Source organism: Ciona intestinalis, chromosome 12, assembly GCF_000224145.3.
Source record: "Ciona intestinalis chromosome 12, KH, whole genome shotgun sequence".
NCBI lineage: Eukaryota > Metazoa > Chordata > Ascidiacea > Phlebobranchia > Cionidae > Ciona > Ciona intestinalis.
The window spans coordinates 3,362,033-3,387,654 of NC_020177.2; the positions used below are offsets into that span (position 1 = coordinate 3,362,033).

At 33.6% G+C, this 25,622-nt stretch overlaps 6 protein-coding genes across 10 annotated transcripts in view; 3 read left to right on the forward strand and 3 right to left on the reverse strand.

Annotated features, from left to right (window-relative positions):
* Positions 1-1,161: 1,161 nt before the first annotated feature.
* pdedelta (cGMP phosphodiesterase delta subunit) lies at positions 1,162-6,510 on the reverse strand. Of its 2 annotated transcripts, none has more exons than XM_009862141.3 (6): positions 6,415-6,510; positions 4,811-4,899; positions 3,393-3,518; positions 2,941-3,046; positions 2,312-2,438; positions 1,162-1,892 (listed from the first exon to the last, which is right to left on the reverse strand). In XM_009862141.3, the coding sequence occupies exons 1-5, from the start codon at positions 6,471-6,473 to the stop codon at positions 2,357-2,359; spliced, it is 462 nt and encodes a 153-aa protein (XP_009860443.1). In that variant the 5' UTR covers positions 6,474-6,510; the 3' UTR covers positions 1,162-1,892; positions 2,312-2,356.
* A 2,217-nt stretch (positions 6,511-8,727) lies between these two features.
* On the reverse strand, positions 8,728-10,248 carry LOC101243045 (DNA repair protein XRCC2-like). Its single transcript, XM_004226744.4, has one exon. The coding sequence runs from the start codon at positions 9,878-9,880 to the stop codon at positions 9,101-9,103; it is 780 nt and encodes a 259-aa protein (XP_004226792.1). The 5' UTR covers positions 9,881-10,248; the 3' UTR covers positions 8,728-9,100.
* On the forward strand, positions 10,248-12,965 carry LOC100182527 (MORN repeat-containing protein 3-like). 2 transcript variants are annotated; one of them, XM_018814487.2, is made up of 7 exons: positions 10,248-10,467; positions 10,848-11,005; positions 11,310-11,469; positions 11,842-11,924; positions 12,244-12,345; positions 12,536-12,608; positions 12,723-12,965. In XM_018814487.2, the coding sequence occupies exons 1-6, from the start codon at positions 10,323-10,325 to the stop codon at positions 12,602-12,604; spliced, it is 717 nt and encodes a 238-aa protein (XP_018670032.1). In that variant the 5' UTR covers positions 10,248-10,322; the 3' UTR covers positions 12,605-12,608; positions 12,723-12,965. The 2 variants fall into 2 exon arrangements, with proteins under 2 accessions (XP_018670032.1, XP_002125208.1); XM_002125172.5 differs by having other exon boundaries at positions 12,536-12,965.
* Positions 12,966-13,379: 414 nt separating this feature from the next.
* LOC100180182 (calcium release-activated calcium channel protein 1) lies at positions 13,380-18,546 on the reverse strand. The gene is made up of 8 exons (XM_002125366.5): positions 18,484-18,546; positions 17,875-18,054; positions 16,785-16,924; positions 16,122-16,295; positions 15,708-15,771; positions 15,084-15,209; positions 14,451-14,615; positions 13,380-14,142 (listed from the first exon to the last, which is right to left on the reverse strand). The coding sequence occupies exons 2-8, from the start codon at positions 17,975-17,977 to the stop codon at positions 13,976-13,978; spliced, it is 939 nt and encodes a 312-aa protein (XP_002125402.1). The 5' UTR covers positions 17,978-18,054; positions 18,484-18,546; the 3' UTR covers positions 13,380-13,975.
* Positions 18,547-19,501: 955 nt separating this feature from the next.
* On the forward strand, positions 19,502-22,876 carry LOC100180985 (alkyl/aryl-sulfatase BDS1-like). 2 transcript variants are annotated; one of them, XM_026836956.1, is made up of 6 exons: positions 19,503-20,007; positions 20,281-20,406; positions 20,470-20,574; positions 20,960-21,017; positions 21,048-21,166; positions 21,446-22,876. In XM_026836956.1, the coding sequence occupies exons 1-6, from the start codon at positions 19,794-19,796 to the stop codon at positions 22,654-22,656; spliced, it is 1,833 nt and encodes a 610-aa protein (XP_026692757.1). In that variant the 5' UTR covers positions 19,503-19,793; the 3' UTR covers positions 22,657-22,876. The 2 variants fall into 2 exon arrangements, with proteins under 2 accessions (XP_002120288.1, XP_026692757.1); XM_002120252.2 differs by having other exon boundaries at positions 19,502-20,007; positions 20,960-21,166.
* A 676-nt stretch (positions 22,877-23,552) lies between these two features.
* Positions 23,553-25,622, forward strand: part of LOC100178621 (alkyl/aryl-sulfatase BDS1-like) — a 3,508-nt gene continuing 1,438 nt past the window's right edge. Inside the window, exons 1-5 of one of the 2 annotated variants that reach the window (XM_026836957.1) lie at positions 23,553-23,621; positions 23,817-24,045; positions 24,863-24,988; positions 25,066-25,170; positions 25,357-25,533. In XM_026836957.1, coding sequence (XP_026692758.1) covers positions 23,832-24,045; positions 24,863-24,988; positions 25,066-25,170; positions 25,357-25,533 — 622 coding nt within the window. In that variant the 5' untranslated portion in view covers positions 23,553-23,621; positions 23,817-23,831. Of the gene's footprint in view, positions 23,622-23,698; positions 24,046-24,862; positions 24,989-25,065; positions 25,171-25,356; positions 25,534-25,622 lie in introns of those variants that run through there. The other variant, XM_002120320.3, reaches the window with a different exon arrangement.

Consider the following 25,622-nt stretch of genomic DNA (forward strand, 5'->3'; position numbering starts at 1 on the left):
TGGAAAAATATTATAACAAGTAAAAATTGAACTGGAATTTTAACAAATTACAGAGTTTTAGCAACATTTTTAATTTGCCAGTTTATTATCTCATGAAGTTACGCCGACCACAAAATTTTTGACAAACACGAACAATAGTGAAACAGAATCTGTAATACGATTGCTCAGCTCTTCCAAATCAGTGGTCACAGTATCAAAATCAACTCAAGCTTTTCAAAAAACTATCACAAGTCGAAAACCTGTCTCATCAGAAAGGTAATGGAAAAAGTTTGCTGTGGGAATCACAAATTTTCTATAGAAAAGTGTTATTTTAAAACCGTTTTTTAAAATTAGTGTTATATGCGCTTTTTCAATTTTAAAAACTACTTTTTCAGTTCTTTTTTACATTCATTAGGTACTAACTTTTTGTTTTGCAGCGACTCTGAAGCAGAAAATGAAAGATTAGCAGCAGTTGTGGTTGATGGGCAGTATATACTTGAAAATGGAAGTCTACATAAAGAGGATTCTGGTAAAAATAAATGATTGTAACTTATTTATTCTCTGTTGCAAGGCAATAACAGTCATTATTATATGGTTCCCAATTTTAAACACCTCATACTTAAAAAATTGACACATGTATTACTTTGTGGGTTACCAGTTTTTATCTGTATGGCCAAAAATGTATTTTTTACCTTAGTGATGAATAGGCATTAGGAATCATTCTGTTATTATATTATAAAGGCAACCTCAAGGTCCAGGTTGCAGATTCAAGCACAAAAAATTCAGATGAAGAAATGCACTGTAAAAAGCGAAAACTTGATGGCAATTATATGATAAAAAAGAAGAAACACAAGTTAAAAAAACATAAATAAATTGGTTCAAGAGATTGGCAAAGTATGCTGTCTTAGCTGTTCAGTTTACAATGGTGGTGCAAAAGGAGAGACCTGCAAAATATGAACAAGATTAATTTCAGGGCGAAACAGTTTATTACAAACATGTTCTGTATTGCATTTATAAACTTACCTGTTTTGCTAAGCAATAAAGTTACATAGATGTAAGTGTCGTTTATACTTGTAGATGTAAGTGTCGTTTATACTGTCCATGAACACATAAGTATGTGCATGTATAAAACCATTTCCAAAAACAATTTTTTAGTATAACAGTAAGAAAGAGCAAGTTGAAAACAGTGAGAAGCAAAATTTTATTACAAAAAGCGTGAACACACAAGTGGCCAATTGGCTGATCAACAAAATGTGCTTTCTAAATGAACAGATTATCAAGTGTTTGAGAATTAATAATCAAGTTCCGTATATTCTAATTGTCTTGTCTTTCATTGTTGATATTTTATTCAATGATTTGGCAAATTTAAAATGGCAGTCCTAACCATTTACAAGCATATCTTTTAAAGTTTCATTGTTCTATAAATCAAATTGTTTTCGAAAAATAAGTGAGTTTTACAAGAAATGTTGCATACAGAAATTAACAGCCAACCACAGGTGACATAGTTAAAAATGCACAAAAAAACGAGAGTTACACAGAACATAGCTGTAAAATTTTATTGCAAACAGCTTCTTTGTAAGTGCCTACAACACAGAATGGTTACTGTGGAAAATCTGAAATAGATAAATTAATTAGCATTAAAACCAATATCCCATTTCTTAGTTTAGCGCAGGAAATTTAAGTATTAACCAATGAAAATTAAAGTGTGAGGCTAAAAAAGTGTTGAGATAAAACAAATTATTTATTTGACACAGTTTATGTAATTACACACAGTACCACTCCAAGACCCTAAGCTACAATACCAGTGGTTTGAAAATAAAAAAATAAAGTTTGTTATGTTAAAAAGAACGTTATCCCGTATCCTTAAGAAACATGAAATATGATCTTTGTATGGATTCCAAAAGTAGAAGTTTCTGCAAATTAATATATTATATTTATTACCAAAATGAAACTTGAGAATACAACCAGACTTAAAAGTAATAGGGGCATATACAAAATCTTTACATTAGTTTCATTTATGCTATTTTAAACTCACATTTCTTTATTGAGAATGAATGAAAGTAACTTGCTTAACCTACGCATGGCTGGGAAATGACAGTTGTTACCACTGGGTTGGAGCAACTGTAGTTAAGTGTCTTGCACAAGGACACATGCTTAAGGTCCAAGGACGACTTTTTACCATGACAAACTTACAGTTTTAATGCTTGTCATGAAAAATCATGTATCTAACTAATTTTAATTTAAATTTTCATATTGTTTTTGTACGTTGTACATTATAACATACAAAATAAATATATAATATACAATATTAAATAAAAATTAAAACTGTTACCTTAGTATGCACAGCCTTGGTTTTGGGAAATATTGAAAGATTTGTTCAAACATAATAAATTCGAACACGTGAAGTGCTCACTAAAACGTCATCATCGTAAAATTGTGTCTCAATCACCACATTTCCACTATGTAAAGAAAATAAAAATAGGTTATTTCCTGTTACAAGAAAGTCTCTATTATTTCCAATAACAGTTGTTTTAAAAAAATGCAACCAAAATTGGCCAATGTGGTTACACTAATTAGAATGCGGGTAACTTTAAGTTTTAACATAGAAGTATTTCCATGTTTTTGTTTTGGCTAGCTGGACCGGATAACCCAGTAACCCAGGATTAGAGTATTGGGCAAATGGTGAATGGAATCTCAGTTTGCTTTGAGCTATCAGAAGTAACAACTAAATAAATATTTTACCAAAAAAACTGCACAATCTGATTGAACCCTAAAAATGACAGTTCAGAGCGTTTTAACTAAGTGCTGAAACAGTTAAACTTTTCTATTCAATAAACTCTGATTAATTTTTTGTTAGCGAATTTTTCTACACTGTCAGTTCTCTAATATGAGATACTAAGTAAGTGTGTCTTGAACTTGTTTATCCTTGATTAGTAGTTTACCAATGTTAGAGTAACAAACCTAAGCACACTTGCTGGCATCATTTGGCTAGCAGGAGCTGCTTCAATAACAGATTGCCATGTATTGGTAGAATCAGGTATCACGAAACCAAATTCGAAAAACCATTCTGTAAAAAAATGAGATTGTAATTTCTTTATAGAAAAACAATAAACTAATATTTTTTAATTATCAGCACAATTATTATTATGGTATGGTTATAGGGTAGGGGAATCCAGGCAGTCGGAAGTTAAGACCAAAACTGAAAGCCGTTAAATTAAAAGTAAAATAAATAAGTTTGATGTTAAGGTTACAGACTATAGTTAGAAATGTCTAATATAGTGAGTTTTCTGGGGCTAGTTATAAAAATTATAAGTGTACTGGTACAGGACCAATAAAGAGAGGCTAAATGGTAATAAATGCACTGTCTGTAGGCCAAGCCTTTTTTGATTAAGGATAAGTTTTTCTTGGTATACCTTCAAGACATTTGCCTTTAAATAGAACTCTTTGTTCAAGTCGAAACTTTTCCATGACCTCTAACGAGGAAAAGTTGATTTCACGTGAAACTGCTTTGCATTTGAGAATTTTCTTCGGCACACGAGCTGTTTTAAAATAGTTGCCGTTAGTATAACAATGTTTAATTGTTTGTAAATTGTAAATTACTTTCCTTTTTTATTTTTTATTACATACTTAAACAGTTAAACCTAAACATATATATATTTAAAAATATTATTTACTTATGGTATAGATTTTATGTCAAATTAAAAGGTACACATATTACATTTGTATATGTAATATTACGTCATGTATATAGACAAGGCTATACTATACAAAGAAGCAATCATAGAAATGCACAAAATAATACAAAAAGTGAGGACACTCCATTTTAAAGAAACACTAAAAAAATTAATTGTTTCAACTTCTCAAATTAAAATGTGATGACTACAAAAGTAAGATAGTGTAATGTTTATGCGGCAAACATATTTTTATCAGGATTTTTACTTAAAAATAAATCAAGCTATAAAATGACAATTATTCACACATTATCTGGATTATAACATATTCTTTTCGCCCTACGGCATTTAAACAGGGATTTTTCATTAGGAAGCAAATAGCTTGGAGTCAAACTGGTATTGACACAGAAGGCATACGGCAAACAACACCACAAAAGGTATGTCTGGTTTGTCGCAAACATTAGGACTACAATGTCAACTGTAGGATATTGGGCAAAGGTGCCTCTAAGATCCAATTACCATTTGACTTCCAATAGAAAAGAATATATAAACTACCCGCTACCTTGGGCTTTGTATATAAAAATTATAATTGCTACGAATTTTAGTTCCATGTGCAAAACAGTAAGATGTATATGGATGCTATTATACAATATTTATGATTGAACAGACTTTTTTGACATAAGACATTATATACCACTTATAGCAGAGCTGTTTATTAAATCCATTTGCATCCAAGCCTACATCAATCTTAGTGGATGTACCAGATGGTAATTCCGTAACAGTATCAGACAAATTAAAAAATATGAAAAAAAAGAACTAGGTAATATCAGTACTTCAGAAATTTGCAATCGCAACCTTCAAAACTTGATGGTTTTCAGAAATATTTTTATTAAGTGCACACATGTGAAGCAAGATGAATAACAATAACGTTGGAACATAAAACTTATATTTCCTAATCGATTTTTTAACAATTAACAACCCTCTTAAAGTCTTGAGAATACAAATATAGTTTTTTAAATATTCTTTGTTTACTTTCAAATTAATAAAAAATAAAATAGAATAAAAACCTTGACTACCTTGCTTTTACCTACTATACAATAAATATATAATATATATATATATATATTAAAAAAAACTATTTGTATATTCACTATCTATACCTTCATGTTCGAATCCTGGCTTTGATAAATCAGAATCACCTTGCCATAAAACTTTACCAGATGAGGCATCTCTTAGATTCATCCAATTCCTGGAGAATAAAGCATAGCTATAACCTATATACTTTAACAACATGATACATACAATCAGCGATGTAAAAAGTGGGTTAAAAGGGGTACATGAACTTAGACCCGGAATAGGTAGAGTGAGTAGTGACAACAGTTGGTATCAAAACCCAGACGTCTACACATTATAAAACAGTCAGAAAACTCAAAAGCGCACCAGTATTGGCAGGATTTTTATTTTATACCTGCCTGCATACAACAGGACATAATATGCTGTAATAATAAAGGTACATATATATAGAAAGTAAATAGACGGATTGAGCCGTATAAAATTAAGCCGCCCAGAAAGAACATTTTTATTAAAAGTCGTACCCATTACAACAATTTACCAGAAAAAATAAAACACAAAAAATAAACATTACATATGTAATAGCAATTTTGGATCTGATTAAAAATAAACAATAGAGTCATAAGATGTGATGATAGGATTTTGTATTGCTTCCGTACAATTTAACTACGGTGCCCTGATGAGTCAACATTCATTAGGCAAGAAACCTGATGATATGACTATGTAAATTCTATTGAAATGAATACAACAGATCTGGTTTAGTTTGAAACAATTGAATGTCTGACTGGTAGACAATTGTGCTGGCTACAGTGTATACATTACACAATATAACATAAGTACACTTAGAAAAATTGGACCTCCTTCAAAAAGGTATTATTGCTATAATGGGCACTTGGTAATGATAAGCTATCATAACATGGGCTCCAAACGTGGGTATGGGTATTATTTTGGCGTATACCTCATAATATGTACAAGGTATTTTGCATACCCAGTTTCCAACGCTTAAATCGTCCAGTGGTCTTATTTTAATCAATAAAGAGGGAAAATATTACTTGCGTTGAGCTCCTATGAAGTATTCATTGCGAGCATATCAATATATGGGCGAATATTTAACCTGTTTTTAAGCACCTGCAGGCTAAATAATCAATTGCTATTATGATGCAAATAATCGCCGTGTGAATTTCTATTATGTTGTAATAATTAAACATGCTGCTTGGCTGAGAAAAACATTGTAAATATAAAGCAGTGCTACTTTTGGAACTTATTTAGGTTGTTTATTGCTGCCTAATGTTGTCCTGTTTAATAGGAAAATTACATTTATTGTACGCACAACTATGAAAACGACAGTGTCAAGTTTGTGTTGCGAATTCTCGCCGAATAAAATATGTATGCGCCACTCGTATACAATGACCTATATGATGTCATAGTGGTAGTCAGCACGCATGTGCGTTTTGCATACCCAAGATAATTAGGAAATCAGCATGTCTGCATCATAATGTATTATATATATAATGAGTTATTTAAATATATACTTAAACAAGTTAAACTGCTAGGTTTTATTCACATTTTTATATCAGATTTGTTGTGTAATGTCAGTCAATTTTTACCTTCATTTTCTGTTTTACATACATTCTAATAGTGTACAGAGATAAAATGAATCACTACAGAACATATAGAACTACTGCGTACTTACAGCTTAAAGCCATCCAATATTTTGTCAACTTGTTCAGGGTGGTTTGCCTCAGAAGCCATTACACCTAAATTTATGTTTAAACACTAAAACTCCTGAAACACAGTGAAACATAGTAACGAAATTTTGTAAACTGAAAAGGTAAAAACACAACTTAGAAGGTATAAAAATTAAACTTCGGAAGTATAAAATGAACTTAGGAAAAGGCAGCACCTAAAAATAAAAGTACAGCTTGTACGGTAAAAATACACCATAGGAATAATATATCAAAGAATTAGAAATATAAAAATGAAACAGTATCACACATAAAGAACGGAATACCTGATTCTAGTTAGCCATTAAAAGAAATAATGCACATGCTAAAACGTAGCAGCTCACTAGTGTATATATGGCTATACACAGTTTTTCTTTTTGCATAATTGGCAAACAGACAAACTACAGAAATAAACACAACAGAACCAAAAATTGAACACATGATTGTTTTAGTAAATTAAATGTTAAAATGTGCACTTGACAAACAGAACTGTTAAAAGCTGAGCAGGTTTAAAATTCTTGCATGGCTGGCATTTAAAAACATGGCTTGGATTTAAAAAGTCCTTTTGTTTATCACAAGTTACTGGTGAATGCTCAAAGGCAATTTGCAGTATGGATCTAAACACCAAAATCCAACCATTTGACCATAAGCTACAGGTCTAGGACTTCGTAAGTTCTGCAGAGCAGGATAACCAGACAGTGTGCATGGAAATGTAGCTGGAATATAAGCAGCATTGGAAAGACCACTTCGTATAAATGGCCTTGATGGTGGCAAAGGAGGCAACTTTATAATAGGATTATTTGGCGGGATTTGCTTGTAGTATGTTGTTTCGTTCCTAAACTCTGTCAAAAGGTTCTCATTGCTTGGCAGTTGAACTACTTCATTACTGTTTACAGTTGCAGTATGGTTTGTGGGAAATTTCCGAAGGTTTTCTATTTTGTTTTTGGGTTTAAATAAAGCACGTTGTATTGTGACATACTTTCCATTGACCATAAACTTTCTACCTAAGTTATAATGACGAAGGATGGTGTCAGCTGAAGCAATGGAATGAAATGTGACAAAACCATATCTTTTTCCATAGTCGGATGCAGACTGGACAATGTTTGCTTCAATTACTTGTCCATATGGCCTAAATGTATCCATAATATCTTTGTGTGTAGTGTCATTAGAAAATCCACTAATAAACAGCCGGTTCTGGATATAATGTGTTTTGTTGTATACTGGCTGGGGAACATAATGAACTGTGGATTTTGACGTGATTGAATTCTTTGTTTCTCTGAGACACAGATGCTCATTACTAGACATAAACATAATTACAAAACCTTATCTCCTACTCTTGCAAAAATCAGTGATCATTCTTGTCTAAATAAACAACAATTGAAATGTGATAATAGTTTAAATATAAAACTTCAAAATTTATTCTTTATTTAGTTAAAACATGTTTTTGGTAAACAAGAATATTCCTATACCAGATTGTAAAGTTTAAAATTTGTGTACTGAATGTTTCAAAAACTTTTTCCCAAAATTTTACCTCAAAATCGCCAAAATTTCACGGTTTTTAGATTAAAAAAGTTTGTGTAAGATAAAACTTTTCGCTAATCTTTTTAATTTTAAAAAGACTAACGGCAACCTTAATAGGAAATACGAGAGTAGGATGCCAGTAAATCTTCCTTTCCGAAATCTGCAATGCTAATATAAGACACCAACGAACAAACAAAACAAATGGCAACTTCCAAGGTTCTAACTACAAAACAATAGTTTGAACATTAAACGTCCGACCGTTTGCGATCTCAGATCATCTGTAACTACAAAGTAAACTATTTCACACATTATATCGTCTGTTACGAATATATCCATGATAAATCTTGCTATATGATTTAAATACCGAATCAAATTAACAACATACCTATGTATTACCTACTTGCGTGTTCCGTAGCCTTGGAATTTATTTACCACAGTCTGCATAAAATTTGTCCGCAAGGGGTCCCACATCAAATATAAGGGGCGTTTGTTTTTTAGTTTGAAATTTTATAATTATGGCATATTGGTCTCAGTACCTAAGTTTTTTTTATATTTTAAGATCTAATATAGCCAATAATCTGCCACTTAACTTACCGTTCTCCATTAAGCTGGTACAAAAAGTTAAAACTAACCTTAACACAAATTTCTCAACAGCAATTTAAATTCTTATCACATATCAAAGGCTATTCGTTCTATCATGTTAGTAGTACAACTCGGAATATAACAGAGCGCTGTACTCTATCGAAACTATAGGCCGACCCTACCATGCCAAATCAATATGTTTAATGTTAATGTGCATGAGACGCTAATCCCTTTTCAATCGTCGGGATTACGTTATACTAAGAACAAAAAACGCCTGCATTGGAAAGAGCAGGTCACACTAAATTAAAAATAATTTCCTGCTCCAGCACTGTTAAATTCAAAGTCAAAGACATTCGCTTATAAATTACACGAGGCACGCTAAACAAGTATAAAGTTAAAGGCGAACATGCCATATTGTAACATAATATGTTAATACCATACTGACAATTGCATTTTCGCATATATGTTTTAACACTGGTAAATGTAATGCAAGTTGGCTAATGAACGACCTAATCACGTCAACAGCAGGGAACAGTTGCAGTAATACGTAGATTAAATTTCCGATAATCCTCTTTCGTCCACAACGAAACCCTTTTCGTAGTGTGATGGTGAAACGCTATGTATCGTGATTTTTTTCGGTGCGACGTCCGCCAAGCTATTACATTTCAGCACAAACCTATAGTTTACCAATTCTGACCACTGTGCAGGTAGAACTGGTTTGTGCAAACATACTTTACCCGGTGTGTCAGTATTTTTATCCGTCACGTTTATTAATTGTTGCGACGATGCCAACACGCATATCTTATATCTTTCTTTGATCATTTTCAACGCGGCTATAACTTTTCTCATTTTTACTTCTTTAAAATAATGGCTGGTGCCTCCATCTTGGCAATCTATCCAGTGAAATGCGGTAAGACTGTCGAGTATAATCATTCCGAACTGCACCTTACTGTTGGCTATTAATGGTTCGATTGAGTGCAAGGTGATCACTACCTGTTCGGTAGAATCGCAACGAACAACGAAAAGCCGCTTTAACCATAGCTTTATGACACTTTCATCTGCTTCTGTTTTTTGTTCCATAATAGCCATGATTCTCAGTAGGTCCAAATGGCCGTCAAGATCGAAATACAATACTGCAGCTTCGCAACCACCGTAGGATTTAGGAAGAATGCAATCGATCATTAAATGCTGAAGTACCGTAGATTTTCCGCAGGCTTCTTCCCCAATGATTTCCACGACGTTTCCATCTTGCAAGGAGTTAGGATGACAGAAAAGGAATTTTCCAATGTTGACAACCGTAGGAGTGTGAGTTTTCACAGAAAATGAAGCCATGATTACAGCTTGGATCAGTACAAGCCAATCACGACAAAATTTGCTGCATAATAACTACAATTTAATAAAGAATGATTGACTAGTAATGCAATACAGTCTTGTACAAAAGTTAGAAATATTCCCGCCAATTTTGCATGTCTCAGGTTAGGGGATTAATCTATCTTATTCTCACGCGGATTGGTCAAACATCAGAATAATAAAGCACCTGTACACAAATATATGATGTCGAATAACTTGAATTAATTTTTTTAATATATACTTTACAAATATTCGCAATTTTTATTTTGTGTGCCGCGAAAAAAGCAATAATGAGAAGTGACCTCGTGGTGGCGATAAAGTGCAAGGATGGTCTGTTTCCATGGAAACCAACAAGCAGACTGTAAACGCTTTTTGACAAAAAATTAGTTCTGTGTTTTTACAAATTTAGTTTAGTGACATAAGAATGCCGCATGTAAAACAACCGCGAGTAACAGAGCCGCTCTGGCATTCATGGGACTATAAAGCACAGAAAAAGGGTCTTCATAATACAGTTTTCTCTGTTAACGGTGACGAATTCACTGGAGAATGGTTAAACAACAAAAAACACGGTATGTTCTTTTTATTATCATTTCTCGTGTTTGTAATTTCATCATTTTTACAAAGGATTTTAATTTTCTCCATAAATAATGCATGTCTAAAACCACAACAATACAGTTCTCCACTTTACTGCTACTACAATGGCGGAACTAGGTGTCCGTGTGCAAAACACTAAATGGTAATTGCTCCAACCCAGTGGTCACTATCGAGTTCTCCAACTTGTCAGCCATACAGGAGAAAAAATTATTCTTTAAACTCCAAATGCTACTTTTTCTTCTAACTATAGCCTATTTCCCGATATAGAACGCATGTGATATAACTAATATCACACTTGTCCTATTACTGACATTCACCGAACTAACTCCTAACTCGGCATGTTTGAAAATTCCAGGCAAAGGTACCAAAGTTTGGAAATCCAGTGGTGGAATTTATGATGGCGACTGGAAATTTGGCAAACAAAACGGATTTGGAACTTTGAGTTTTCCAGATAAAGGATCGGATACTTTTAAGAAACAATATTCAGGGGGGTGGAAAAATGGCATGAAACATGTGAGTTTATTGTAATGGTATGCCAATCTGCAGTGTATGACAGGTGCGCGCCCGATTTTGTTTACAAACTTTGGTTATGCATGCCGTAATAAGCATGCTGATTAATTTAAAAATGAACCAAATCTTTATAAAGTTAAGTAGAATTTTGTAATGTGGCTTGATAATGTACATACTTAGCATGGCGATTTCATAATAAAGTATCTCACTATTTCCAATTTTTTTCTTTTTCCAAAACCTATCTAAAAGAAAATGTTGTATGACAGTATTAAACTTATAAGTTTAAACCAAATTATTCTTCTTCCAGGGATATGGAACTTTCTTTTATTGCGATACCGAGTATTATGAAGGGGAATGGTATGCAGACAATAGGTGTGGCTGGGGTAGGATGTATTTTGCTGATGGTTCAGTGTATGAAGGGGAATGGGATGAAGACAAATGCTGCGGAAGAGGAATGCTAAGACAAGGTTGGTGGGCTCTTAACTTTTTTTCGCTGACGTGGTTCAGTAGGCCCTCCTCCAACCCAGAGTTTACTGGTTTTAGGTGCTGCTGCCATTGTGGGCATATGTGTCCTTGGGCAAGACACTTAACGCCAATTACTCCAATCTAGTGATCATTACTGCGTTGTCTAAATTGTTATAGACACGAAAAAATATTCACCCTCAAAGTCACATTGACTCACATACATGGTAATTCGTAAGCAGGCACTAGGCGTGTGAAACAGAACACCTTTGTTATTCCTATTAATTTAAATAACACCTTCAATTTGAACAATTAAAATTGGTAGTAAAAATAGTACGTAAAAAAACTAAAATAGTACGTAATTGATATTTTCACAGCAAATGATAATCGTTACGAAGGCGAATGGAAAGGAGGGAAAAAAAATGGGCACGGCAAATTTTTCTACCTTAATAGTGGCCAGGTATATTATCATTTGTATTTTATACTATGGTTTGAAAAGGAAATAGGCCAAGTTTTGTCCAAATCTCAGGTTTCTCACCAAAGAACCTTACTCCTTACCCATATAGAATACAATTTGTTTTACAAATGGGAAGTCGAATTCAATGTATATACAACTGTTTCAGTTATTGCATCTTCCCGCTCTAGTAACCTTTTCCGATCTTTGTTATTGTGACCTAAGAGATAAAATATATTTCGTTTATAAGGAAATAGTTTAGGGTTTTTGGAAGTTTTGTTGTATTTTTTACCGATAATGGTTCAAATATTTTTTTACTTTCAAGGTTTATGAAGGTGTTTGGGTTGATGATATACCCAAGTGTGGATGTATGACTGACTTTGGAAGAGATGGCGCACCTCAACCTACAGTTTACCCAATTCCAAAAGTATAAAGTGTTTATGAATAACTTTTTCTGTATGCGTTAATGCTTTTAAGCCAATGAAGATTTATATAATATAAACATCTTTAGTTTAGATATCTGTTTTAATGTGCGTTTCATAATTGCTACTTATGAAAGAAAATTGTTACATTTTAGATAATAATTTTACCTTTTTCATATTAAACTTTCTTTTCAGATCCAACTGGTAGACCCAGAAGCCGTTGTTGCCAATTCTGAAGATACTTTCATTTCAGACGACATCTAGATAGATTTACAACTGTTTTAGAACACTGTGACGGCATACAGTTTATGTCACTGCCAAAAATACACCTTTCAGTCTGTTCGATTTTTTGTTACAACAAATAGGCTTAACTAAGCTTAAATTGAATTCAATTCATTTTCCCTTAATTCTACATAATGCATTTAAATATATTTATAGTACTTTTATTCATTTGCTAACGTAACTCTATTGATTGCTATGTTAACAAAATAGAAATAACTCAAATGCCATAGAAAATAACAGTGCACCTACATTAATTGATACTGCTTAAATTATGAAATATGATTATTTAAAAATACCTGGTGTTAAAATTATGACAAGATATATAAATTCCTGCAAATAATAACTGCATTTAAAATCTTTATACACTAGGGGAGGGGAAGATAGGACACATTTTCTTTTTCCCACTCTGAAATATACAAATAACATTCAAGGAATTATGAAAATGTATTTTCATGACTCCCATAGACTATTGTTAATTGTTTAAAACACGATCAAAATTTTGTGTGCAAAAGGTATCCAGTCTTCTGTGTGCAAAAGGTATCCAGTAAGATTGTCCATTTATATTTTCATTCATTGTCCCATTTGGTAGTAAATATTGGACATTTATAGACCTGTATAATCATCTGTGGTACTTGTCAAAATCACAATTGACAAATATGAAATATCATGCACTAACGATATCCATCTTACTTGACAGTACTTTATTCCTTACATAATATTTTTTTATCATAAAACACTGAAAATGATAAAACTCAAGTTTCAAAACATTTTTGTTATTGCAAGTTAAGACAGCACAGATCATCGGTCATTTCGTTAACATCAACAAGTACTGCAGTTTTTGTGTATGCCAACATAACAAACTTTATAAACAGTAGCAGAACGCGCAATTAAAACAAAATTAAAATCTATGACAAAGTAGATTATTGAAGAGTGCAAAATTACGAAAAAAAAACTAAAATGAAAAAACACTTTAGTAACACTAACTGTGGTAGCAGGGGTGACTGCTTTCAAGACCAAATATTCTATTTATTGTTAATACACCAAACTCTATTTCAGTTAAAGGTAAACAATTATTTGGTTGAACTACACCATAAAAAATTAGAGAGGTTTTTAAGCTTAGTTTAGCTTGAAATACTGGTTATGTAAAAGAGAGAAATTTGGTCAAAAAATGGTAAATACTTCCACACAAAAATAGACTATGATTGGGAAGTAGGAGAGGACTGAAGTACAAGGAACAAAGAGGCACTGACTGCGGATCTCCAACCATGACCTCCATTACTGTGTATTGCAGAGTATGGTATTTGCAATATTGCACTCAGACAAGGTAGTAACTAGGTTAAAATTTTGAGCATTTCAAACTTGGTCAACAGAAAAATGACCGCTTAAACTTGAACCACTGTGACGATGTGTCTCACGCAACTGGTCTGCTGAATTACGAGCTAACTGACTGTGTGCAGATACCCCTGAATAAAGACGACCAATTGGTTGATGGTACCCAGGCTGCAACTGAGATAGTTCATCTGTGGAAACATCAGTTGTAAAAGACAATATCAACTCTCTAGCCTATTTAGGCTACAATACAAACAAAATTATGCTAGTAGCATCAAACCTTATTCAGTCTAAATAATAGGCATAATTTGCATATGTAAGTCCATTTGTTTACATTCAAATTAGTGGAAACACAAGTCCTAATAGACAATATTAAATAAGGATATCCAAATAATGCTACTATACAAACAAAGCTATAGGCTACCATTAGAAAAGAGTTATACACAGCATAACAAGCCATATTTACATCTGTGAATTAATCTATTCGCATTCAAATTACCGCCATTATTTGCCATGGTCTCAATCTCATTAAATGCATCCTCCATTATCGTGTAACGGTGTTGGGCTAAGGTTCTGTAGAAATGTACAGCAAAACCAGCAAACAATATCACAACTGGTATTAAAACAGCTGTAGCTACCCAAGCTGGAGCATCAGAACTTAATACTGTTGAGACGAATTTTTGTTGAATATTTTTGAACACTATTTTTTTTTAATTTTACACACAAATTTTATACACAATAAATTCGGTCTACGAAATTTAACTTTTTTAAACGGTATATTTGCATTGAATTCAGTTAATCCATTGCTGCAGTAATTTCCACATTATTGTTTAAATAATTGCCGCAGTACTCACAGATTGAGACATGTTTACATTATTTAAAAATGCATATTAAATACTCTTGAATATGATATTACATTCTCAAAATCGGGCATGTAGCAAATTGCAGATTGGTACAATAAATTTTCACATCATTTATGTTTACGCAGTTATATTGATTAAACTAACCTATACATATAACATTTCTATTCTAATTTGACATGAACCATTCTATTAAGAAATACTCACTACCCTACACCATCAAAGCTTTTATAATACACTACTTCTACAGCAGATATTAAGAGCATACATACATGGTGAAACAGTTGTAGTGTTATTGCCAACAGTAGGCTGATTAACTTCATTAACAGGTCTTAATGTAATGAACTTTAACCAAATAAGTAACGCAATTTCAATCATAAACAGAACAAGGCCAAGACCTAAAAGAAAGGAAAAAAATAACAGTGTGAAATAGGCACTTGTGAAATAGGCACAAGTGGATAATATTTTTTAATCAATATATCATAAAAACCAATATAAATGTAGAAAAATGCAAACAAATGAAAGTAAAATAATAATAAGGTTAATAATATCATGTTTACATAGGCATCTACATAAATAATCCTACTTTATTAGTACTGTATTACTATTTCCTTGGTATATGAATATGTACACAAAGAATATGGCAATTATCTGTAATAAATAATGATTACAGTAAGATACTAAACGCAAATAGTAGTACAACATACATGTAATAAACCAACAAAAACTGATTAAAAATTTCAAATTTCAATATATGTTTTCTCAAAAAATAAGAGAGGGAGAAATACAAGATTTATTTTATGGTTGTGTAGTAAATATTATTAAAAGTGGTGGTGCAATAGAGAGTTATAAAATACATTCTACATAAATATTATATGTGATATACATAATCGCACCTGTGGATAAAATCCATGCAACCTCAATGTATGTCCTCATACGTTTGTGTGGAGACTGCTCTATCTGCGAAAACATAGCATGGATACAACACTAACTATCATTAAATTAAAAACGGACTTCAGACCCTGGTGCAATTATCAATTTAGAAGCCTATTTATTCCTTCACTTTTTTTTGTAAACAAACTTGGAAAGAATATATATAGCTATAGGAATTACTCAAATAACAAGTTTAAAGCTGAAATGTATAAGCGAAACTAGAAATGTGCAATAGCCAACGAAAAACATAGGTCAATGAATGGTTACAATTATACTTTTGGTTGTTAAGGGTAATTTGTCACTCTGACTTACATCCCAGGTCCCCTGGTGTGCCGTACTGTTTCGTTTACCTTATCCATATTGAGTTCTATACTTACAGCTTTCACATTGTGAATGTTTGATACGGCTTCAATATTTGGCAACATACATGTTGAGATCATCAATGCAAATAGATGGACTGCCACTAAACATGTTGTTACAGTAGAAAACATTATCAAAAGTACTGGATCATATGTTGCTGATCTATCTAATTGGACTTCAACCATTGCAACCTGAGATTGATTTATGAATAAAGAAAACTTGTTTTACTATTGGGTGGGTGGAAAACAACAGTAATAACATGGATGTCCTGATTTATACACCTCAGACCGGCTTACGAGCTACCACGTATGCAACTTTGTGGGTGTGTATTTCTGTATAGCTGACAATTTAGACAACAAATGATCTTTCACCACTAATGATTTATTACTAATATAAATGTAAACAGAAATAAATATTAATATACAAAACTACCCATAAAATTGTGATATTTATAAAATATAATCAGTTTCTAAATTCAGGAAAGCTTACTAAAGATGCTTAAAAAAGTATTGTAGCTAAGCTTTTTGAAGTTACTGTATTAAAACTACATATTTGTGGATAGTCATTGCTTTATGTTTATTTAATCCAACAGCTTAAAATTGTTATAAAACAATAAGGATACAATTTACAAGCCATTTGTTTTTAGATAAATTTTAAGGCATATACATATATACACTTACCATTGCAAAACCAGCTATGAGCGCCGAAGTCCTGCTTACTGCTTTAAGTTTTGCCCGACTTAAGTATAGCTGTCGCCACTGGGCTGTCATGTTACTCATGTCGTTTCTACGCCGATTTCCCCAACCACTATATGAACTACCTAGTACCAGTAAAACAGAGAATATGTATTTTACAGAGACGTGTTAGAATCTATAAAAACTCATTGACAATTTTTGGTACTAGTAAAAAGTATCAAAATGTTCTGTAAAATTGCAGCAGTGTATAGTGAATACTAGGATCATAGGTGTAATGTGAGGGGTGCCTGACGTGAAATATCACCCCAGACTTTAAAACAGGGTTGACAAGTTGATCTTATATTTTAGAACCCCTGTAATAGGCTAAACCCTTTTTTTTATCTTCCTAATACACAAAACCAAACTATACCAAAGTATACTGCATTTACCAAGTTAATGAATTAGGTCCCAATGTCTTTTTTAACCAAGTTAATATATTAGGCCCCAATTTTAATAAAAATTTAAAAATGTGACGTCCATGAATTGGATCACATTGGTTTATTTAAGGCTGGACTCTAGATAACAATTAATTACACGTCTCTACCAGGAAACAATATCAGTTATTTTGCCTTTTTGATCATTTAGTTATAAAAAGGCTGAAACATAGTATATTTCACAGTGTAAAGCATAACGAAACAATACACCACCACCTGCCACCTCAAACATTAAAATTGCAGTTATATCAAAAATAAACAATCAAATTTTAATCACAGATGTTAAAATGAAGATAACACAACAACATGTGAATGTGGTCTCAATACACCAATTTTTCGACGCAAAGCAGGAAAAGTGGAACAAGACTCAAATGAGTGAACATGCATGTAGAACATTGTTTTAGTTTAGTACATGCAATTTTAAAGTGAGATTTCTAAAGCATTTTTCTAATGAATATTAAGGCTCAAAGGAAAGAATTAAACATAATGAATATATTCTAATGTTATTCCATTTTCTAAAACTGGAGAAAGAAATGTATTCTGAAAACCATCAAGCGCAAACTGAACTGACCAACATGCAAACACGGACAATTTCTGCGCACCTTTCGACGAGAAGCTAAATTGGGGTTGATCGTCTTTGTTTATATCCTGTCTCATCACGCCCATGCTGCCCTGCACCAAACTTGTTTGCTGGCTGGCTGCCATGTGAACAAATTAAGACCTCACCAGTTCTTTTAAACTGACTAGCAATCAATTTGAAGTCTGATTTTGAGAACGTGCTCCTGCAAATCGTTAAACTGAAAACACAGCTTGATTATAGAATGCTTTTTAGCGGAACGTTTAGCAGTCACACATTACAGCTGATAGGTATAATAAGGTTTACAGTCAGTTTAAGGTACAGGCTGTGTCTGTGTTAACTTACCAATTACCTCAACCGCATTTGTTTGAAGAAAAAAAATGTTTTATATTTTAGGTATTACGCAGCGCTATGACATATTCGAAGCTGGTTCGTGCGAAATTTCTATAAATATGTTTTTATGGCGATTATTAATATTCATAATTAATATTTTTTGAATTTTAAATTTTTGATTTGATAAATTTTTGAATCGGTACCGCTGGGATCTAGTAAGTACAGTGTCCAAATTTTAGGTTGGTGGCACCAGTAAAAGGTATCAAAAATGGACGCTATAATATCTGTATTCTAGGATCACCTTGGTCAACGAAACACGTAATTTCATCTATCAGCACAACAAAACACGCAAACGTAACTGTAACCTTTTTATTTTGACATTTGCCACTGTTGTGATGTATTGGCGCACCGAACCATGACATAAGTTTAGTGTTTCGGGGTTCGTTTTAAAAGTCACGTATGTAAACAAAGTTCAATTCTTACCTAAATATGATAAATCCAAAATATAACGAATCTTTTTGGCACGCCGTTAGAACGATTTTATTCAATCATCTAATTACAGTAGAAAGACATTTGGGTTCCATTTTGTTTGATGTTCTTTTTACATTGTGTATGTGATCCAATTCGTTGGTTATATGGACGTTTTGCGTCTTTTTTTTATGTGCTTCCATTTAATTTTTTTTTTTTATTCTTTCTCGAGGTAACTATTGTTGTTGCGTTACGTAAACGGCTGCAGAAATGCAGCAGAGACGCACCCTCTGCTGCGTTTCAGTCTAATTAAAAGTGTTTTACATCAGAGTCTGTATATAAACATGTTTATATACGGACTCTGTTTTACATTATTAGTAGAATTGTGAGTAGTTATAGAGCAGGGGCTTGAACCCTTGCGAAATATTGCTATCATACAACCACCAATGGTATAGCGAAACGTCGAGCCCCGAGCATTTAACCTCTGGACAAGAGGTTGTTCAGAGGTCATTATACTTTATCGTTCAATAATCGCAACTCTGCAATATTACGAAACCTGGTACATTCGATTTAATAAAACCAAAAAAAGAGATTACTCCTTTTATCTCGTCCGGTGTAAACAATTTTAACATCAGGTTATAACTTTATTACTGCCAGTCTTAAAGCAGAGCGCTTTAATGTTCAGGTTTTAATACATTTTGTCTGATCAGCAAAAAATTATATAGGCTGGTCCGGTGGGTATAAATTATCGGTGGTGTCCAATAATCCGTATCATACGCATAAGTATCCCAAGAGAACAAAAGTTTAAGAATAGAATTTTAAAACTGCAGGCAACAAACATTAAAGAAAACATATGGTACTGTTGTGTAAGGAGGTTACTATTAGCTTAATATGGCGTATTTCCAAATCGCGTTTTAACAACCAACAACCAATTTGGCCGTAAAGATACAGTTATGTAGTTCAGTTAATATGTCTTGTTTTTGTTACTAAATAGGGTCGTGGTTAGTTGTTAAAAAACCTTTTGGAAATATGGGATATAGATACTACCGGTATCCCATCTTACCCCACACTACTATATACGTATCAATTTGCTAGATAACTGTATATGTCATACGCATTTTAACAGGTGCTAGGGAAACCGAGATGGGGTTACTTAGCTTTTCAGTTATTTTGTTACTTGCCGGTACAACTGTTGTTAGAGCACAGTGGACAAACGAAAGAAACTTAACCGTGGTAGAAGCTAACCAGTACTTGGACAACCACACACAATTGTTCAAACCAGCAAGAATTATTAACGTTGGAGATGGAATTTACTGCGCATTTGGATACAGTCTTTCAAATATGATAATGGTTGAAGGTAAGATGTCAAATATAAAGTAGAGTGGGGAAAGATAGGACACCTGTTCATTTATTCTCTCGTCTCATTTGGTAGTAAACAAGAACATTCAAAGAATTATAAAACCGCATCCCTATACGACTCCCACAGACCGCTGTTAATTGTTTAAAACTTTATCACGACATTCGGGTATATTATTTGCTAAAGGTGTCCCGTCTACACCCACCCTTTACGTACGATATCCTACCCATGAGTTTTGTGACACAGATTTGTGTGAATAATGTTCTAACGCAGGAACTACTGGTATCTTGATCATCGACACATTAGAGTCCTCGGATTGGGCCACTTTTGTTTATAAAGAATTTCGAAAAATTACAAGCAAGCCTCTTATGGGAATAATCGTGACGCATTTACATTCAGGTAAAGGTTTCAAACCGTTGAAACAGGCATTGAAATATATTAATACGAACTTTATTTTTGAAGACCATTTTCAAGGAAATAATCCGTTACTGGAAGATGCAAAAAACAACGGTTGGTCGGTAAACGTCTACGCGCACAGTTCAACAGCAAGGCTGGTTGCAGAAAACGGTAAGACAGATTTTTTTAAGATATAGAATACTGTGGGTTGAGTCGGGTCACCTTTAGCGCATAGTATCTAAATATCGTGATCGGGTTTTAAACAGTTATCTCTATGGGAGTCTTTAAAATAGTAATACATGGAATGTTCTTTTTTACCAGAAAATGGGACGGGAAGTGACAAGAAAGAGTGTCCTAATTTTCCTATCCTACTATACATATCTCTTTTCCTTATGTTTAACCTATTTTATACATCCGTATTTTTGTTTACAGAAAATTCATATTTTTGTTTGCGTTTTAAAATCCTATTCCTATACTTGTTCCGTTACTTCTAAGGTGGCCTGAATATTTGTCAAAAAGGGTAACTTAGTTTACACTTTCTCTACTGGCATTTTAGAATTTACACTGCCAATACGTGGGCTAAGGTCGGCGCGACAATTTGGTGGAATTCTCTCTGCAGACCAAGAAAAGACAAACGACGGTCATGACCAAGAAAAGACAAACGACGGTATTGGTATAGATTACAAACCAAGTTCGAAGTTGGTACTGGAACCTCTCAAAGTCACGCATACTTACGATGAAAGAGCAACGTTTACCGTTGCGGGTAAGTTGTGTTTTATTTTGCTGTTTCTCTTTTTTAATGTAGGCTATTCTTTGATATCGTTTTTAAAGAGATAGAGAAAAATGTTAATATGTTATGAATTGTAAACTTACACTAAGCTTGTCGTGTAGCTTAAAAATGTATGTTTCGTAAATTTGGACAAACTTTAATCACGTAGTATATAAGTAGTGTAAGAAGATAATATTGATCAGATAATATTTAATAAAAGGATATTTCAATTATGTTTTTTATAGCAGAAAATAAATCTTTTGTAATCCGCAGGAATAACTTTTGATTTGATTCACACACCTGGTGAAACGGAAGATCAAACGACCGTCTGGATTCCGAGCAAACGAGCAGTGTTTCCGGGTGATAATATCTATCAAGCTTTCCCAAATCTGTATGCGATTCGAGGCTCGCCGTATCGGAATGTGAAACACTGGTATGAAAGCCTGGACATTACGAGGAACTTGGGCGCAGACTATATGGTTCCTTCGCATACATTACCTGTGCTTGGAAAGGAGAACGTATTTAATATCCTGACTAGTTATAGGGACGCTGTTAAATTCGTTTACGACCAAACCTTTCGCTACATGAACCTCTTTTATGAACCTGATGAAATAGTTGAGAAAGTTCGCCTGCCACAAAGTTTGGAGAAGCATCCGTATTTGCTCGAGTTCTACGGTTCCTTGGATTGGTCTGTTCGTAGTGTGTATAATGGTCATCTTGGTTGGTTTGACGCCGATCCAGCCAACTTAAATCCACTTACCAAAAAACAACGCGCTGAGAGACTAACATCTATTATTTCAATTGCCACCATGCTTGAAGAGGCAAGAAAGAGTTTAGATTTGTCAAAGGAAAACTTACAGAGCACGGGCTCTCACATAAATAACGAACTACAGTGGGCATTGGAACTTTCTAAAATGGTTTTAGACACAAATCCAAGTAATTCTATCGAACTTGAAAGTGCAACACTAATCTATCGAGAAGCTTTAAGGGCAAGGGCCTCGTCTACTTTAAGCGCTGTTGGCAGAAACTACTATTTGTCATGTGCTACAGAATCCGAACGTGGTATAAAAAGGATAAGTCCCAGTAATACATTAAGATACATATTCCGTGAAATCCGGTCGGAAGTTGGCGTAATGATGGAATATCCTCTACGTTTTAAGGCGGAATTCTGCGACGATAAACAACCCATGAGCTTTTTGTTCAACTTCACAGATAGTGGCAACGTGTATAAATACACAATTCGCAACTGTGTTGTGGATTTGGAAATAAACCCAAACCAACAAGGTGCATATTTCGACTTGAAGGCGACAATGGAGTTTGCTCTCTGGCGCGATATAGTGGTTGGAGACACATACATCTTCTCTCTTGGCGCCCAAGTTAAAATGAAATTAGAAGGACAAGGCCCTCGGTGGAAAAACGTGATTTATCTTTATAAAATCCTACATTTAATGGATCGCAGTGGTTTTCTAAACAATGCTTGGTAACATCATAATATGATTAAGATGTATATATTATTTACTTTAATTATTCAATAGTAGTGTCGAGTATGATAGATACTGTTAGCACATAATATCCCATGTTTCCTTATCTTGTTTTAACAATTAACAGCGCAATTTTAAAGTCGTGATGATACGGTTATAATTAATTCTGTAAATACTTATCATTCGCTACCAAATGAACAATAAAAGGAAATAAAATCATGAATCTTCTTTTTCCAGTCTACCACAAGCAAACTTTTATGGATGTTATTTGGTTGAAACAAAATAACTAATTGTTAGTCACTACACCAATACAAACAAAATTATTTTAGTTATACAAGTACTGTATATGTACATAGGCGTCAGTGGCACATTTTGCTTGCTTAGGATTTATTTTCTGCTTATTTTCAAGCACCTGCAGGTTAAATAATCAAGGGGCAATCGCTGTTATGACGCAAATGTTCAACGTGTGAATTGCTATTATGTCGTAATCAATTAATTGCCAGGTCGAACAATCGCTATATAATGATACAATTAATCCACGTGTGAATCCCTACTATTTCGTAATAACCATGCTGCTTGGCTAAGAAAACATCATAAATATACAGCAGTGCTACTTCTGAAACATATTTAGTTTTTTTTTACTCTAGCCTGTTACCCTGTTTAATTGCCAAATTATATTTATTTCACATGCAACTTTGAGAAAGGCAGTTCCAAGTTTGTGTTGCGAATTCCCGCCAAAAAATACGTATGCATGCGGTTTCCAATTTCGCTTTCTAAAATTAGTTGTTCACGAGCCTGCAGTAGTTTAGGTGGCACGAGCCACTGTACTAAGCGTATGATACGAAACACCCGTGTTATAACTGTTGTCGTTTCGCGGTCACGCGGAGATCAAGCATGTTAGATCTAATTAAACTATTAAAGAAATTACTCCTTTTATCTCGTCCGGTGTAAACACTTTAACATCAGGTAATAACTTTATTACTGCGAGTCTTAAAGCAGAACCTTTTAATATTCAGGTTTTAATGCATTTTGTCTGCTCAGCAAAAATTTATAGGCTGTTCTTGCCAGTATAAATCTCGTATATTCAGTAATGTGTTTCATACGCATAAGTTGTTAAGACAACAGCATCATTTTGGTTTTAGAATTCTAAAAGTACACTACAGGCTGACCAAACCGCGATGGAGTTACTCAGCTTTTCAGTTATTCTGTTACTTGCCAGTACAAATACTGCTGTTGGAGCACAGGGTACAAATCAAAGCCCAACTGTGACAGAAGCTAACCAGAACTTGGATAACCGCACAGAACTGGCTAAAGCAGCAAGAATTATTAACGTTGGAGATGGAATTTACTGCGCAAATGGATACAGTCTTTCAAATATGATAATGATTGAAGGTAAGATATCAAATATATAGTACTGTGGGGGAAGATGGGACACTTTTAGCACAAAATATATAAATATCCTGATCGTGTTTTAAACAATTAACAACGGTCTATGAAAGTCGCGAGGACAAGGTTTTATAATTCTTTGAATGTTCTTTGTTTACTACCAAAACGTACGAGAAAATAGAATAAAAAGGTGCCCCATCTTCTCCCATCCTACTATACTACTTTATACGCTACGGAACAGCAATTTGGTCTGTATTATCACTCCTAAGTTATATGTGTATATACAGTTTATTTATAGTTCAGGTATAAAGCGACAATAGTACGTATTCAAATAACCAATTGCAATTACAAAAAATTACTAATAGACTAAACCCAAAATTTCTGAGGTTACCAACCTCGGTCACGATCACGGATTCAATTTATTCAAATGGAATCAAGAATTAGCGCCAGTACATATACTAAATGGACTGTCACTGTGAATAACAAACATATAGGTATACAACACTAAATCCCTGCGATTAAACTGGATTAACCATGTTCCATAAATGCTGTACTAACTGAAAACAGCTACATTGAACTTAGCGTTGCAGTTAACAAACGGAAATGGAAATGGAATAATGCCGGTTTTGTAACGCATGGTGGTTTTGGAATACACTGAAGCATAGATATCGCATAACACAATTAAGGGGATTAATAACTGTAGCAATTATAAAACAGCATCTTCACGACTCCTATAGACCGCTGTTACTTGTCTACCCCGCTCTACTACACCCTACCCATGAGTATTGTCATACAGATTTATGTGAATAATGTTCTAACGCAGGAACTACTGGTATCTTGATCATCGATACATTGGAGTCCTCGGAGTGGGCCACTTTTGTTTATAAAGAATTTCGAAAAATTACAAGCAAGCCTCTTATGGGAATAGTCGTGACGCATTTCCATTCAGGTATAAATTGTAAAGGCTTTAAACCGTGGCGTTGAAACAGATATTGAAATATATTAATGCAAACTTTATTTTTAAAGACCATTTTCAAGGGAATATTCCGTTACTGGAAGATGCAAAAAACAACGGTTGGTCGGTAAACGTCTACGCGCATAGTTCAACAGCAAGGCTGGTTGCAGAAAACGGTGAGACAATTTCGCAACGTAGTTTCTTTTAACATATATATATATTATATAGTACTGTGAGAACATATAGCACATATAGTATCTAAATATCTTGATCAAGTTTTAAACAATTACCAACGATTTATATTCCATCATATGGAAATAAAATGGGCAATTCAGTTTACACTTTCTCTACTTGCATTTTAGAATTTACACAACCAATACGTACGCTAAGGTCGGCGCGACAATTTGGTGGAATTCTCTCTGAGCAGGAAAACGCAAACGGCAGTGTTAATATTGATTACAAACCAAGTTCGAAGTTGGTACTGGAACCTCTAAAAGTCACGCATACTTACGATGAAAGAGCAACGTTTACCGTTGCGGGTATGTATGTACATATTGTGTTTCATTTTGCTGTTTCCCCTTTTTTGTGTTTTATTCTGCCGTTTCCCCACTCTTCGTTTTTTGAATAT